Source organism: Camelus bactrianus, chromosome 10 (assembly GCF_048773025.1).
Source record: "Camelus bactrianus isolate YW-2024 breed Bactrian camel chromosome 10, ASM4877302v1, whole genome shotgun sequence".
In the NCBI taxonomy this organism is placed as follows: Eukaryota; Metazoa; Chordata; class Mammalia; order Artiodactyla; family Camelidae; genus Camelus; species Camelus bactrianus.
Window position 1 is genome coordinate 12109489 of NC_133548.1, and position 13775 is coordinate 12123263.

The window sequence follows — 13775 nt, forward strand, 5'->3', positions numbered from 1 at the left end:
CACACACACAGGCTAAAACGCATCAGTAGCTTCCCATCCATTACTCTTCTGTAAAAACGAAGCCTCTGAGGTGTCTGTGCCTGTGACCCCACCCCCACCCACCCCAGCCCCACCTTTGCTTCCTCTGCTTCAGCCATGAAGACCGTTTCTTCTCCCCACCCACCAGGCTCTTTCCCTTGGGTTTCTTGGCCTTGAATCCCCTTTTTTCTCTTCTTTCACCTGGCTTGCTCCAACTCACCCTTCGGCTCTGGGTTTAAATGTCACTTCTCCAGGAAACCTTCCCTTACTTCCCAGACCAGGTCAAATACCTCTGTGCTAGCCGCCCTCCTGGCACGGTGGGCCCCTCCTTCGGAACCCTGAGCCACAGCTGGAATTTTACATTTGTTGCGGAGATAACTTGATTAATGTCTTCCTCCGGCACTGTGAGCTCTGTAAGAATGAGGACCCTTCCTGCTTCTGCCCACTGTTCTCTCCTCCGTGCAGAATGCCCGACACAAAGAGACGCTGCTGTGTGCTACATTCCTGCTACATTAATAACAATGGGTTCGTGAAGTCCTAATGGTGCGTGGGCTCGTGTGCATGAAGAGACGGGGTTCTGGCCAGGGGCTGGGCTGAAGAGTGCACCGATGTAACTGCCAGGCGCTGCTCCGTGGAGAGCTGTCAGGTGGGGAGATGGATGGGGTCGGATATCAAGACACCGAAGAGCCTCTCGGGCCGCCCCAGCAGGCTGGGCTCCAGTCCTGAGGATGGAGCGTCAGGCTGGATCAGGCTGAGGGAGAGGCAAGGGCAGGTGGGGGGCGCTGAGCAGGCTGGGCCCCGAGCCTGCCCTGTCTGCCCTCCATAAGTCTCCTGCCTGGAGCCCGGGGAGCCAGGCCAGGCCAGAACACGCGGAGGCAGCGTTTGCCCTCACCTGGACCAACATAACATTCTGTGGCTATAAACAACCACGACATCAACCATCCACGTGAACACGGAGCCTTTAAGAACCAACTGGGAGCCAGGTGCTGGAGATGCAGACAGGGAACACTTGCAAACATATCGCACACAACCTCAGAGTTGGAAGGGACTGTCAAAGCCATTAGTCCTGCCCCAAAGCTTGCATTCCTCTCTGATATCTCCACCAGGAGCATTGGATGTACAGCCTTGCCTCCGACACCCGCAGAAATGAAGCCTACTGACTCTCACCAAGCACGTATAGCAAAAAAAAAAAAAAAAAAAAAAAAAAAAAAAAAAAAAAATCCCTTAATCCACATCATGCCACCTTTCCACGCACACCCTCACACGCTCCTCCGACCTTGCAGGCCAGCAGGCCCGCTCCCACGGCTCCAGCCCACATGCACACAGGTTTCCCGCATGACAGTCGTCAGTGGCTTTCGGTTTCGCACACGAGACCTGCTGTTTCAAGAAGGAGCGTGAGGCTAGAGACTCGATCACCAGGAAAGAAAACCCGTGAGATTTCTGCAGGTCTTCCCTGGTGCGAATGACCACAAGAGGGACAGAACCCGTGTTTCCCCCCGGCCATTGTCTGCTCCGTGGACCTTTGTGCATATACGCCTGTGTGTGTGTTTTGGGGTGGGGTGGGGATGCCTCTAAGAGGTGGGGGCCAAGAGGCGGTGTTCAGATCTCGCTGGCTCTTAAGCAACTCCCAGAAAGGGTCATAGGGTACAAAGTCAGGTAGACATGGGGATTTTATGCTTCCTGGCAAAGGGGAGCATCTCTGGATTCCTGAGGAGGGTCCGTACACCATGCACAGAAAAGCCACTTTTCTCTGCAGCAACTCTTCCCTTAAATGTTATTTGCACCTGTTTCTGCACCCCGCCCCCCGGCTTTGTCCTACTCTCCAAGGGCAAGGACTTCTCCCCTCGCATGCTCTCTCACCATCACCCCTGCCTGAGGGGAGTTCCTCACTCTATGGTAGAGCCATTCCCTCCTCCCCCTCCCCCATCCACCTGATCAACCATCACCATCTCCCTTGTTTCAGTGCTTTCCCTTCTCCTTTCCTGGCTCTCAAAGACTTGACTGAGAGGAGTGGGAAGATGTGTGTGTGTGTGTTTGTGTGTGTGTGTGTGTGTGTGTGTGTGTGTGTGTGTGTGAGATCTGTTCTCTGGCTAGGGGTGGAGGGAGATGAAAACCGGGATGGAGGGATGGTCACCTGGGACCTCCCCTGGTGGAGGGTTGGGGGGCAAGGACTCCCCTCCTCGGGGTGTGTGGCTTGAGGCCACCATCCAACTCTGGAGAATTTACTGGGAAAATAATTCATCTGGGAACCAGATCCCCAGTGGCGGCAGCAGAGGCCAATCCTTGGGAAGTGGTCCCACAGAAGAGACGGTTTCCCCCAGGAGAGGGGACATTCAGGAAGCTGGACAGCAATGCAGAGGGGAGGGAGGACAGGACACCAGGCATCGGGCACCGAGGACCTGAAGGGCCACAGACTCACCCCACAAAGTAGGAGATGATGAGGAGCTGAACTGCCCGGTTGATGATCCCAATGGTCCAGCTCTTCACAACCACCGACTTGGTGGTCTCGTAGGTGAAGAAGTCAGAAATGCAATTCATGTTGAGAGAAGGATCAGGGCCCCTCGGAAAAGACCCAGTGGTGGTCTTAGCAGGGAGAGGTCATCAGGATGGGGAGACAGAGATCAAGGCCTGGAGGGGGCAGCTTAGAGGGGCTCAAGGAATGGGGAGCCTGTTCCTTTAAGTCAGGCAACCCTAGCCCAGTGCTCAGTCTCGCTCTGCTTCTGACACTCTGGGCTGCCAAGAGTCCAAGGCCAGGGTGGGGGACCCCCTTTTTGTTCGTCTCCACCCCACTCCCCTGTGATGTCACAGCAGGGGTGGGGTCTTCAATCCCAGGCTCCTGATTGCCTGGGATGCAGCTGGCTGGGGCCCTCTGGGACTCATGTTTTATCTGCACTCTGTCTACGGTTTCTATTCTGTTCTCTTATGCTGCATTTACGTCCCAGCTCACCAGCTGCATCATGTTTTCCTTAAAGCCCCTTGCAAGAGCCCACCTCCCTCAGCCACCTAATAGTCTGCCTGAGCTGAGTACCCCCTTCATTCCCGAGTGTCTTCCTAAACCCGCTCAATTCTGCTGCCATCCCCTCCCTTCCCAAGTTGCCACCAATAGCCTGGATCAAGGGGAGGGGTCTCTTGAACCTTTCTCTTGGTCCCTTGGGAGGAGTGAGTAAAGAGTCACATAGTTGGTATTTCCTACTCATGCTGGCAGTGGCTGAAACTCTACCTGTAGCATAGCGTCATCACATTGGGTTTTTGTTTGTTTTGTTTTGTTTTGTTTTATTTTGTTTTACTCTCAGTTTACTTATCTGAATCATTTGTTAGGTTACATGCTTCGGGAAGGCTGGAGCTGATTTCATCTTGGTTACTGCTTTCCTCAAATCATATACCTGTGTTGGAGCTCAGTACATATTTATTGAATCTAGATGAATGCTAGATAGTGCAGGAATTAGCCATGACCCAGAGGTTAAACCATGAGCCCAGGGAGCACAGTGCATTCGCATTCTCTTATCTCAGGATGGAGTTAGCAAGCTGGTGCAACTGTTTCAGGTCAGACTGTCAGAGAAATCTTGAGTTTAAATATTCTGTCTTAATGCCTTCATACACGACCCATATCATTAGTCGTTCTGAATGGAGAGTCATGGTGATGATGATGGTAGAAAACCAGGCTGGGGTAAGTAGGTTTGGGTTCTTTGTTACCAACTGAGACCCTGGGCCACTCCTCTTAGGGCCTCAGTTTTCCCATCTGCAAAAGGAGGTGGAGCAGACAAACTCAAACGTCTCTTCCAGGTCTGGCCTCCTCTGATTTTGCAAGATGCACCCTAGGACTATGGAAGCGGGGCCTGGCTTCTGCAGTCCCGAGCTGATGTGATTTCCAATCAGTTCCGGCTCCAGTAAATCTGACACCCGCTCTTGAACTTGATACTGCCGCTGGCCAGCGTCTTCCAGGCGGCTCACACCTCGCAGTCACCCATGTGGTCGTTTTTGGGTTGCGGGAACTCATCTCACAGAGGATCCAATCCCATGTGACAGGGGAGGGCAGTGCGGTCACAGTGACACCAACACCCGCATTCTCTTCGAAGCCAGAGGGAGGGGTCCGTTCTCTCCACAACACGAAACATTTTTCTTCTTTTCCCACAGACTTTCTACCCCACAGAAACCACCATTGTGCAGGAGAGGGTCACATACGTGCATCTCTGGAAAGTCTGATAACATACAACTACGCAATTTCTCTTTAAAACCTAGGCGTCCACTGAAGAAATGTCTGTAATTTCTAAATAGCCCAAGGCGCTCTCACTTTCTGGTCGGATGTCAAGCTGGTAAGACTTCAGCGCAACGGGGTGTTCCCCAGGTCATCCAGCGTCGCCGACGCTCTAGGAGACCGCCTTTAGGGCGGGCCCGGCTCGCGTCCCTCTAGCCAGCTCGCCCTCTCTATGGTCTGCGCCCGGCTTCCGGTGGCGGGACGCGGGGCCGCGCACGCGGGAAAAGCCTCCCTAGCGTCCCCCATCCCCCGCGTCCCCACCCCCACCTCCGCATCCCCCAGCGCGCCCACCGCCCGCACCCGGGCCGTCGCGAGGCTGCAGCTTGAGAAGGTGGGTGGTCGCCGTCCCCGTGCCCCAGGAGGGCGTGGGCCCCGCTCCCCCGCGGGGCGCTCGGGGTGGACCATTCCGCGTTGGAATCCGCGGGCGGCGGGCGAATCCATTTTCGGGGGGAGGGGAGAACTGTGGGTCTCGGGGTGGGAGCGCTGGGAGGGGAACCCTGCACTCTGAGATGGGTTGGGGCGCGGGCGAGGTGCTGGCTCCGCAGGCCCTGGGGTTCCGCTGCTCGTTGCTATGGCGCCCGGTGGGGCGGACAGAGTGGATGCCTGGTTGGGGTGTAAGCGCCCCTTCAGGCCTGGTTGTCCAGCCTGGGCTGGGCCTGGCCCCTGGAGCTGTGCAGTTCCCAGGCGGAGAAGATCCTGAGACATCCCGCGCACAGCAAGGGTTGCCACTTGGCTCCATCGGTGGGCAGAATGAGGGTTAGGGTTGGTGTTGGCTTTCATACTTACGTATCTCTCTCTTGAATTGAGATTCCCAGCCTGCCGTGTATCTGCACACCTACCCAGGAGTCGGGGCCCAGCTCCCAGTTGAGGCCAACAGGGGCAGATCAGCATGGCAGAAACACTGGAGTTCAACGACATCTATCAGGAGGTGAAAGGCTCCATGGTAAGAAGGGCTCGGGCTTCTAGTACCGGTGGAGGGAGGGAGGTGGAGTAGACTTTTTGCTTTTTGTCAAGAGCTCGTGATGACGTTACTCCTTTGGAAAAGGAGTTAGTGTGATGTGTACTTGTGTTGCCCCAACAAGAAGCAATACTGAAAGAGACTACAAGAATTAGAGGGTGTTGGAATTGAAGAGACACAGCTGCTGCTCAGTCCTCAATCTCGAAACCCTAGACCTGCAGGGGTTCTGGATGCCAGAGCCTGGATTAGAATCTACATCTCCTGGCTACTTGTCTCTCCTTGCTAGCCCTCACCCCTTCCTCTTTGGCTCCTCTTTTGCGTTGATAACTGGCCTGCTCAGAATGGGTGTTGGGTGGGACTGTACCTGGTCCCCTCTATGTACTGTGTACCCTGTGCATTCGGGCCCCTTTTTCCAACAGAACGATGGTCGGCTGAGGTTGAGCCGCCAGGGCATCATCTTCAAGAATAGTAAGACGGGCAAGGTGGACAACATCCAGGCCGGGGAGTTGACAGAAGGTATCTGGCGCCGCGTGGCTCTCGGTCATGGACTTAAACTGCTCACGAAGAACGGCCACGTCTACAAGTATGACGGCTTCCGGGAGTCGGTGAGATGTCCTGTGGCCGTAGCCCCCTTTTTGTCTTGCCATCTTTGTTATTTTCAACCTTCTCGAGAGAAGTGGAGCCCTTTCTTCTGATAACTGTGCAGCTGCTACTTTAGGCTCCTTAGGACAGGACCATTGAGGTCGTTAAGCCATCAGTGTTCAGCTTCGGGCGTCAGAGTCTCGGGACTTTCTTTGTGCCTTGACTCCAGAAGTTTTTCTACTGTTTTGACTTTTTTGGTGGTTTCTGCTTATGACTTTTATCCTGGTTCAAGGTCTTACCTTGATGCTTTAGTTTTGTTTTTTCCATTTTGAACTGCTCGAGTTAGGGACTTCATCTTCATTTCCACTTTCACTGAAGCAAAAGCTGTACAAAGTTAGGAAAACATTGTGGGGCCCTAACCAGGAGTGTGAGTCCCTTACTCTGTTCCTCCCCCAGCCTGCGCACCAGTCCCCAGAAACAGCCTTTTTCAAAGGCTTTTTAAATGATCTTAGAGCTATGTAAGTCAGCATGGATTTCTTTTTCTTATTTTTTTGTTAATGGAGGTACTGGGAATCGAACCCGGGACCTTGTGTGTGCTAAGCATGCACTCTACTGCTGTGCTGTACCCACCCCTCCCCCCAGCACGGATTTCTGATAAAAGGTGTGCTGGAGCAGTTTCTCAGAAGCAGGTAGTCTGAGAACGTTCAAGTTTGTGTTACAGCCACCGGGGGTTTACTGGGCTTGTCCTCTCCCCTCTCTGCCCACAGGAGTTTGAGAAACTCTCTGATTTCTTCAAAACTCACTATCGCCTTGAGCTGATGGAGAAGGACCTCTGTGTGAAGGGTTGGAACTGGGGAACAGTGAAGTTTGGTGGTGAGTCCTGGGGAAGTTTGGGGTTCAGGGGGAGAAGGCAGGATGAAGGGTTCAGCCTTTAACTCATTTTGCTCTCTCTCTGCCCTGTCTCTGGTTTCCTGTCAGTTTGTAATTCATCATGTATTTATCGAGGACCAGCGGTGTGTCAGGCCCTGTGCCTGGTCCCTGGGATACAGTGTGAACACAGTAGCCCCAGTACCCTGTCCTTAGGGAACCTGCTGTCCGGCGGGAACGTTGTTTATACAGAGCCGGGGGAAGGAGCTCATGGCTTGATAACGCCTCTTCCCCACAGGGCAGCTGCTTTCCTTTGACATTGGCGACCAGCCGGTCTTCGAGATACCTCTCAGTAACGTGTCCCAGTGCACCACAGGCAAAAACGAGGTGACGCTGGAGTTCCACCAGAACGACGACGCCGAGGTCTCCCTCATGGAGGTGCGCTTCTATGTGCCTCCCACCCAGGAGGACGGTGTGGACCCCGTGGAGGTGAGGCCTTCCCTGTCGCCTTGGGAGTAGATGGCACTGCGTAGGCCCTGGCTGGCCCAGGAGCAGGAGCTCTGCCGCTCGATCACCAGTGTGTGCTTTTGTAGGCCTTTGCCCAGAACGTGCTGTCCAAGGCGGACGTGATCCAGGCCACTGGAGACGCCATCTGCATCTTCCGGGAGCTGCAGTGTCTGACTCCCCGAGGCCGTTACGACATTCGCATTTACCCCACCTTTCTGCACCTACACGGCAAGACCTTTGACTACAAGATCCCCTACACCACTGTGCTGCGTCTCTTTTTGCTGCCCCACAAGGACCAGCGCCAGATGTTCTTTGTGGTAAGCGGAAACCGCTAGGGGTGTGTTGTCCTGGGCTTTGTCGAGTCTTTAGTAGGCAGATCTCGCTAGTGGTTAGTTATCAGCCAGTTCTTGGGAAGCACTGACTGGTGCTGAACTTGGTCGGCTCTTCCTTCCCAGATCAGCCTGGACCCCCCCATCAAGCAGGGCCAAACCCGCTACCACTTCCTGATCCTCCTCTTCTCCAAGGATGAGGACATCTCATTGACTCTCAACATGAATGAGTGAGTGTGTCCCTAGTCCACGCAGGAGGCAGGTGTGCTGTCAGAAGGCAGCAGGGCCCGTGACTGCGTCTCTGTGTTTGCAGGGAGGAGGTGGAGAAGCGCTTTGAGGGGCGGCTCACCAAGAACATGTCAGGCTCGCTCTATGAGATGGTCAGCCGGGTCATGAAAGCACTGGTGAACCGCAAGATAACAGTCCCGGGCAACTTCCAGGGGTGAGAGTGCAGGCCTGGGCTCCTGGGCTGCCTGGGCGTGGGCCGCCCCCCGAGAGGTCTGGCTGGGCTGGAGCTTGATGCTGTCAGCTGCCTCCATCCGAGCCTCTTGGTGAGGTTCACTCACTTGAGGGCCTGAGCACACAGGTGTGGCCACCAAGGGTTGTGCCCTCCGGCTCTGCACCCCCTGCTGCTGAGGTGGGCACTGACCGGGTTCCCTGCACCTTCCACCAGGCACTCGGGGGCCCAGTGCATCACTTGCTCCTACAAGGCCAGCTCAGGACTGCTGTACCCGTTGGAGCGGGGCTTCATCTACGTCCACAAGCCGCCCGTGCACATCCGCTTCGACGAGATCTCCTTCGTCAACTTTGCCCGTGGTACCACCACCACTCGTTCCTTTGACTTTGAAATTGAGACCAAGCAGGGCACTCAGTATACCTTCAGTAGCATTGAGAGGTGAGAGCCTCTGCCGGTCACTTCCAGGGCATCCTGGTCCTGACCAGACTCCACCGGGAAGCCTGGCGTGGCCTGGGGCCCTCTCCAGGCCTGGGCTCTTCCCTGACTTTTCAGGCTTTGAGCAGAATTTTTCGTTTTCTTCCTGGGCTTTAGTCCTCCTCCTTGGCGTGCTCAGCTTCTGGCAGCCTCTCCAGTGCTTTCTTTCTGTACTTTCTGTATTACAAAACCTATATGTGTTTAGTGCTAGCCCTTCTCCTCCGCTCCCCCCGTGATGGAAATGCTATCTGCCTCTTTCCTGGAATGAGCTTTGTTCCCGAGAACACAGCAGCTAATGTTTATTGAGTGCTCACTGTGGGCTAAACGTTTTACAAACATCTTCACACTTAATCCTCATAACAACTCTGAGAAGTATGAAATACAGACCAGTAAAAAGATGAGAACATCCCCTCCCTGCATCCTCCCCGTGCTCTGTGCATCTTTGGTAAACAGGTACATACCCCTCCCAGCCTTTTTTCCCCCAGAACTCTTGGACCACGCAGGTTTCTTTCAAGACTTGTGTCTGGCTCTTCCTCACTGCCGTCCTCCGGGGGTCTCTGAGCTCCTGGGTTGGATGATATGGTCAAGAGGTCCAGGCCCCGCATCCCGTCCCCGCCCACGAGTGTCAGGTCAGCACGCGGTCCGCCCCTGCGTTGGCCCTTCCTGTCTGGTAACGGCGTGCGTCTCCCCGCGTAGGGAGGAGTACGGGAAGCTGTTTGATTTTGTCAACGCAAAAAAACTCAACATCAAGAACCGAGGATTGAAAGAGGTACCTGTGTGTGTGGAAAGGATGAGCCCCCCTCCTGTTCTCTCTCTGGGGGAAGGGGCAGGGGTTTTCTGGCTTCTTTTTCACTTTCTCTTCTCTTCTTACCCTTATAGAAAAAAGAGGTGCGTGTGACCCTCCTCCCCCCTCCTGGCGCAGGTTTCCTCAGCATGACCTTAGAGCAGTCCCTGCAGCCCCCCAGGAGCCCCGGTGGGGCTGGGAGAGGGCGGGGCTTGGACTAACCCCATCGGCAGGAATCCTGGGGCACAGGCCCTGCACGTTGGCTGCGTGTGGACAGTCCCGCCCCAGGGTCTCCTGGGCGCTGCTGCTGACCTACTCACAGGCATGCGGAGTGCTTTTGAGTGTGCAGGCGCCAGGGTGGGCCAGCCCTCACTCCCGCCTGCTCCTGGCCAGGGCATGAACCCGAGCTACGACGAGTACGCCGACTCGGACGAAGACCAGCATGACGCCTACTTGGAGCGGATGAAGGAGGAGGGCAAGATCCGGGAGGAGAATGCCAACGACAGCAGCGATGACTCGGGAGAAGAGACCGGTGGGCTCGCCTGGTGTGCCCGGCCCGGGGGCGGGTCCGCTCTCCCCCGGGGCCAGGGCCAGCTGTGTGGGGTTTGGATGAGGGCAGAGCTGATGCGTCCTGTGCTCTTTTTCAGATGAATCATTCAACCCAGGTGAAGAGGAGGAAGACGTGGCAGAGGAGTGAGTTTTAGGCCCACCTCATGGGGGTGAGGTGGTGGCTGATACGCTTAAAGGACCAGAAGATTTCTGGACATTCCCGTGTGCTAGTTAGCTACTGCCTGAGGGTGGGAAAGTGACTTCCAGTGAAGTGATACGTGGAGGCATTATGTACAGGTGCTTTGTAAGTGCAAGACGTGTTGTGGAGCCAGAAAACGACAGTGCGGAGAGAGTGGGATAAGGGCCAGTGCTCACCCACTGGGGGTCCTCTGGCCAGGAGCTGATCTTCGTGTCCTCACCTGTGAAGTGGCACTATTCCCCCTGTGCTGTGTCCACCGAGACTGACTGCTGATGTCAGAAATGTGACTCGTTTAGCTCCTGTAATTCATTTAGCTCATGCAGCTGGAGAGTCCGGTGATAGACTTGGCTTCAAGCACCTGGATTCAGGTGCTCCAAAGTTGTGGGGAGGCTGTTTTTATTCCTTCTGATTTTCCCAGATAGGTTTGTCCCACGCGGCACTAAGTGAGTGGGAGATGCTTTGGGCAGGCTTAATCCGACTGGTTTAACGCCCAGAAGTGCCAGTTCTCTCAGAGCAGCAGTCAACAGCCCTTCCCGAATCTGAGTTACTAGGATGTGCTCTGATGGGCCAGAACTGAGCCACGTACCCACTCTTAGAACCTGTGGTTGGGGTGAGGCCCTCCTGAATGGGGGCAGGGTGGTTCCCAACAGAAAACTGGAACTCTCTTAATCCACAAGAATTGGGAATAAGTATTAGGCAGCAAAAAGAAAAAAAAACTTTGCTGGCATCCACTAGTTCTGCCTGCCACATGCTTATGGAGATCAGTGAACAAATGCTTGTGGAAATGCCTTGAAAACTGTAGAGCGCCATTCAGGTGTAAGGTAGTTCCCTCTTCTGAGGAGTTCCACAGGCACGGGGTAGGACTGGTTGGTAAATGGGTAGGCCGTGGGTTGGACTGAAGTTGGTTTTCCCCACTTCTACATAGAAACTCACTGTCTCTTCATCAGAAAATACTATGGGGTAGATTGAAAGGATTAGCTTGAAGGAAGTGGTGAAGTGGATTTGGGGCATGTTCTGGGCAAGGTGGTTTTGTCCCCAAGAGCACAGGGATGGTGTAGGACCTGGGTTAGGCCATGGGTTCATGTGCTTTTCCCTGATTGATTCAACAAGTAACCCATGGCCATGGCTGGGTCTGGAGAGGGGTGGTGAAGCCGCTTCAGTGAAGGGGAGGAGGCAGGGGTGGGGACGGGGGTGGAGGCTCGGGTCCTCCTCCCTCTCTCTTGTCTGGGCAGGTGTCTTTGGACTTGTTCTCCTCCAGTCCTGAGACTGGGGCGCTGACCTCTCACCCCGAGTCTAAACCCCGCTCTCCTTGACAGGTTTGACAGCAACGCCTCTGCTAGCTCCTCCAGTAATGAGGGTGACAGTGACCGGGATGAGAAGAAACGGAAGCAACTCAAAAAGGCCAAGATGGCCAAGGATCGCAAGAGCCGCAAGAAGCCCATGGAGGTGCAGACTCCTCTAAGTGGGAGGGTGCTGGGGAAGCCTTTCTCTTTACCTTCTGCTGTCCTCCACCAGTAGGACCTGATTTGTCCTCCTGGGCCGATTTGCGTAGCCGGTGATTATGGCCTTGAGGAGTGCCATGGTCCTCGAGATAATTAGCTTCTGGGAGATCTGAATTAGGAGCGGCTGCTTCTGTCCCAGGAACCCAAGGAAATGGGCCCCTAGTGAGCTTGGCACTGGGGTGCAGAGGGGAGGACGACGTGGTCTCTGCCCTTGGGGTGCTCCCAGTCTAGCTTGACGCCTTTAGTCTTTTCTCCATTTTGTCCCCCTAAGTAGGGGAGCCAAATAATTCCCTTGGGAGAATGTGCGGGGTGTCTGTAGGAAATACGTGGCTGAAGGCACGTGGGTTTTTTCTTATGTAGGTGAAGAAGGGCAAAGACCCCAATGCCCCCAAGAGGCCCATGTCTGCCTACATGCTGTGGCTCAATGCCAGCCGGGAGAAGATCAAGTCGGACCATCCTGGCATCAGTATCACAGATCTTTCCAAGAAGGCGGGCGAGATCTGGAAGGGAATGTCCAAAGAGAAGAAGGAGGTGAGCCGCAGCAGACACGGGCGGCGGACCTTGCAGCTGGTGGAGGGGCGGGGCGGGCCTTTGGTGGAGCTTCTCTGGAGGGGTTTTGCCTGCATCAGGGAAGGGGTCTCATTCTTCTCTGTTTTCTGTGCGTGTGTGACAGGAGTGGGATCGCAAGGCTGAGGATGCCAGGAGGGAGTATGAAAAAGCCATGAAAGAATATGAGGGGGGCCGGGGGGAGTCTTCTAAGAGGTGAGTGTTGGGGACAAAATGGCCCAGTAACTGGTTTTTTGGCAGACATTTTTGCAGGTCCAGGTTGAGAACTGGGGTGTTAAAGATAATAGATACGCTTCTGATCAAAGTAGGGCAGTGCTGCTCAGATCTGGGTAGGTAACTGCCCAAGTATGGGTAATGTGCTAGAGAATTTCTGAAATCACTTGGGTAAGCATGGTTCTTTATCCTAAAAGGGGCAATTTTATTTGAAGGTATGGGGGAAATTAAAAAAAATTATTAATATGGAGCATAATTTACATGAATGTTTAAAGATAAAGTAAGAGATGTTAAGTAAGTTTTGCATATGAAGCTGCTTCAGGCTGGACCCCCTGATTGTTCCAGTCACTTAGGACGCACCGCCATTTATGGGACTGACATGGTTGGCATGCAGTGGGGCTGGGAAAGGCCCTGTTAAAGCCAGGAGAGGTTTGTTCTTGATAATGGGGGACCCTGAGGGCCCAGCCTCTTTTTCCTCTGGCTAATTCAGGGACAAGTCAAAGAAGAAGAAGAAAGTAAAAGTAAAGATGGAGAAGAAATCAACGCCCTCCAGGGGCTCATCGTCCAAGTCTTCGTCAAGGCAGCTAAGTGAGAGCTTCAAGAGCAAAGAGTTTGTGTCCAGTGATGAGAGCTCTTCAGGAGAGAACAAAAGCAAAAAGAAGAGGAGGCGGAGCGAGGTGCGGCAGGAGTCTGGGGCTATGGGGGCCTGAAGGCGCGAGGGGCAACTGAGTTGGTGGTGGGGGGAGTTGGGGAGAGGGGTGCAGATGTTTCTGGACAGGGTTGTGGTTGGCCTGTAAGAGTAATGAGGGGGAGTGGGTAGGTGGAATTCTGTGGTTCTGAAGGCTAGTGCTGGAGGTTAGGGAGGGGGCAGGGAATTGGGGGCCCTTCACTGAAAAGGGGCTGGTGTGGGGGGCCACCTTGACTCCACATCTTTCCTGTTAAGAGACCTTTGGTTTTCAGGATTCTGAAGAAGAGGAACTAGCCAGTACTCCCCCCAGCTCAGAAGATTCGGCGTCAGGATCGGATGAGTAGAGAGGAGGAAAATTCTCTCTCCTTGTGCGTGTCCTGTCACACCCCCAGTCTCCCCAGCCATGCTTTGGTACCAGTTTCTCCTCATATGACACGTAGTCCTTGGATTCCTTGCCACCTGAACAAGCTTTCCTGCTAGTATGCACTTCACCGGGGCAGCGGGGGAGGCGTCTCACTCTGCTGCTTCACAAGGATGGCTCTTTGTAATTCGGGGAGAGACTGGGTGGGAGGCAGGGCAGTGCAGGATCCAAATCCTTGTCCTACTTTCCTGACCTTTGAAATATAGCTGCTGCTTGTCCTGTTCAAGTTGCTGCAAGCAGGGGTCATGTGAGGTCAGGCCTGTGGCTCCTAACTGGGGCCTATTTCTACTTTTATTTTGTATTTCTGGTCTGTGAAAATCAACATTTAATAAAGGGAACTGACTTTGGAAACCATGTCCTTACACCTTCTCTCTAGCCCTGTTGTATTGCTCCTACTCTCGGTGT

General features: G+C 54.3%; 2 protein-coding genes across 2 annotated transcripts in view; one reads left to right on the top strand and one right to left on the bottom strand.

Annotated features, from left to right (window-relative positions):
• Positions 1-4311, bottom strand: part of P2RX3 (purinergic receptor P2X 3) — a 30203-nt gene extending 25892 nt beyond the window's left edge. The window contains exon 1 of the mRNA XM_010952408.3: positions 2438-4311. Coding sequence (XP_010950710.1) covers positions 2438-2556 — 119 coding nt within the window. The 5' untranslated portion in view covers positions 2557-4311. The remainder of the gene's footprint in view (positions 1-2437) is intronic.
• A 159-nt stretch (positions 4312-4470) lies between these two features.
• SSRP1 (structure specific recognition protein 1) lies at positions 4471-13724 on the top strand. The gene is made up of 17 exons (XM_074372000.1): positions 4471-4604; positions 5081-5216; positions 5651-5836; positions 6581-6686; positions 6979-7169; positions 7274-7504; positions 7643-7746; positions 7830-7958; positions 8190-8411; positions 9144-9216; positions 9625-9763; positions 9879-9924; positions 11296-11425; positions 11842-12012; positions 12155-12243; positions 12752-12938; positions 13222-13724. Exons 2-17 carry the CDS (start codon positions 5163-5165, stop codon positions 13291-13293), a joined length of 2130 nt encoding a protein of 709 aa, XP_074228101.1. The 5' UTR covers positions 4471-4604; positions 5081-5162; the 3' UTR covers positions 13294-13724.
• The last annotated feature ends 51 nt before the right edge of the window (positions 13725-13775 follow it).

Excerpts from the sequence above, each read along its gene's own strand:
- SSRP1 (XM_074372000.1), top strand. The coding sequence starts at position 5,163 with ATGGCAGAAACACTGGAGTTCAACGACATCTATCAGGAGGTGAAAGGC. Across the intron at positions 12,013-12,154 it reads TGTCCAAAGAGAAGAAGGAG|GAGTGGGATCGCAAGGCTGA; the intron begins GTGAGCCGCAGC and ends CGTGTGTGACAG. Across the intron at positions 12,244-12,751 it reads CGGGGGGAGTCTTCTAAGAG|GGACAAGTCAAAGAAGAAGA; the intron begins GTGAGTGTTGGG and ends TGGCTAATTCAG.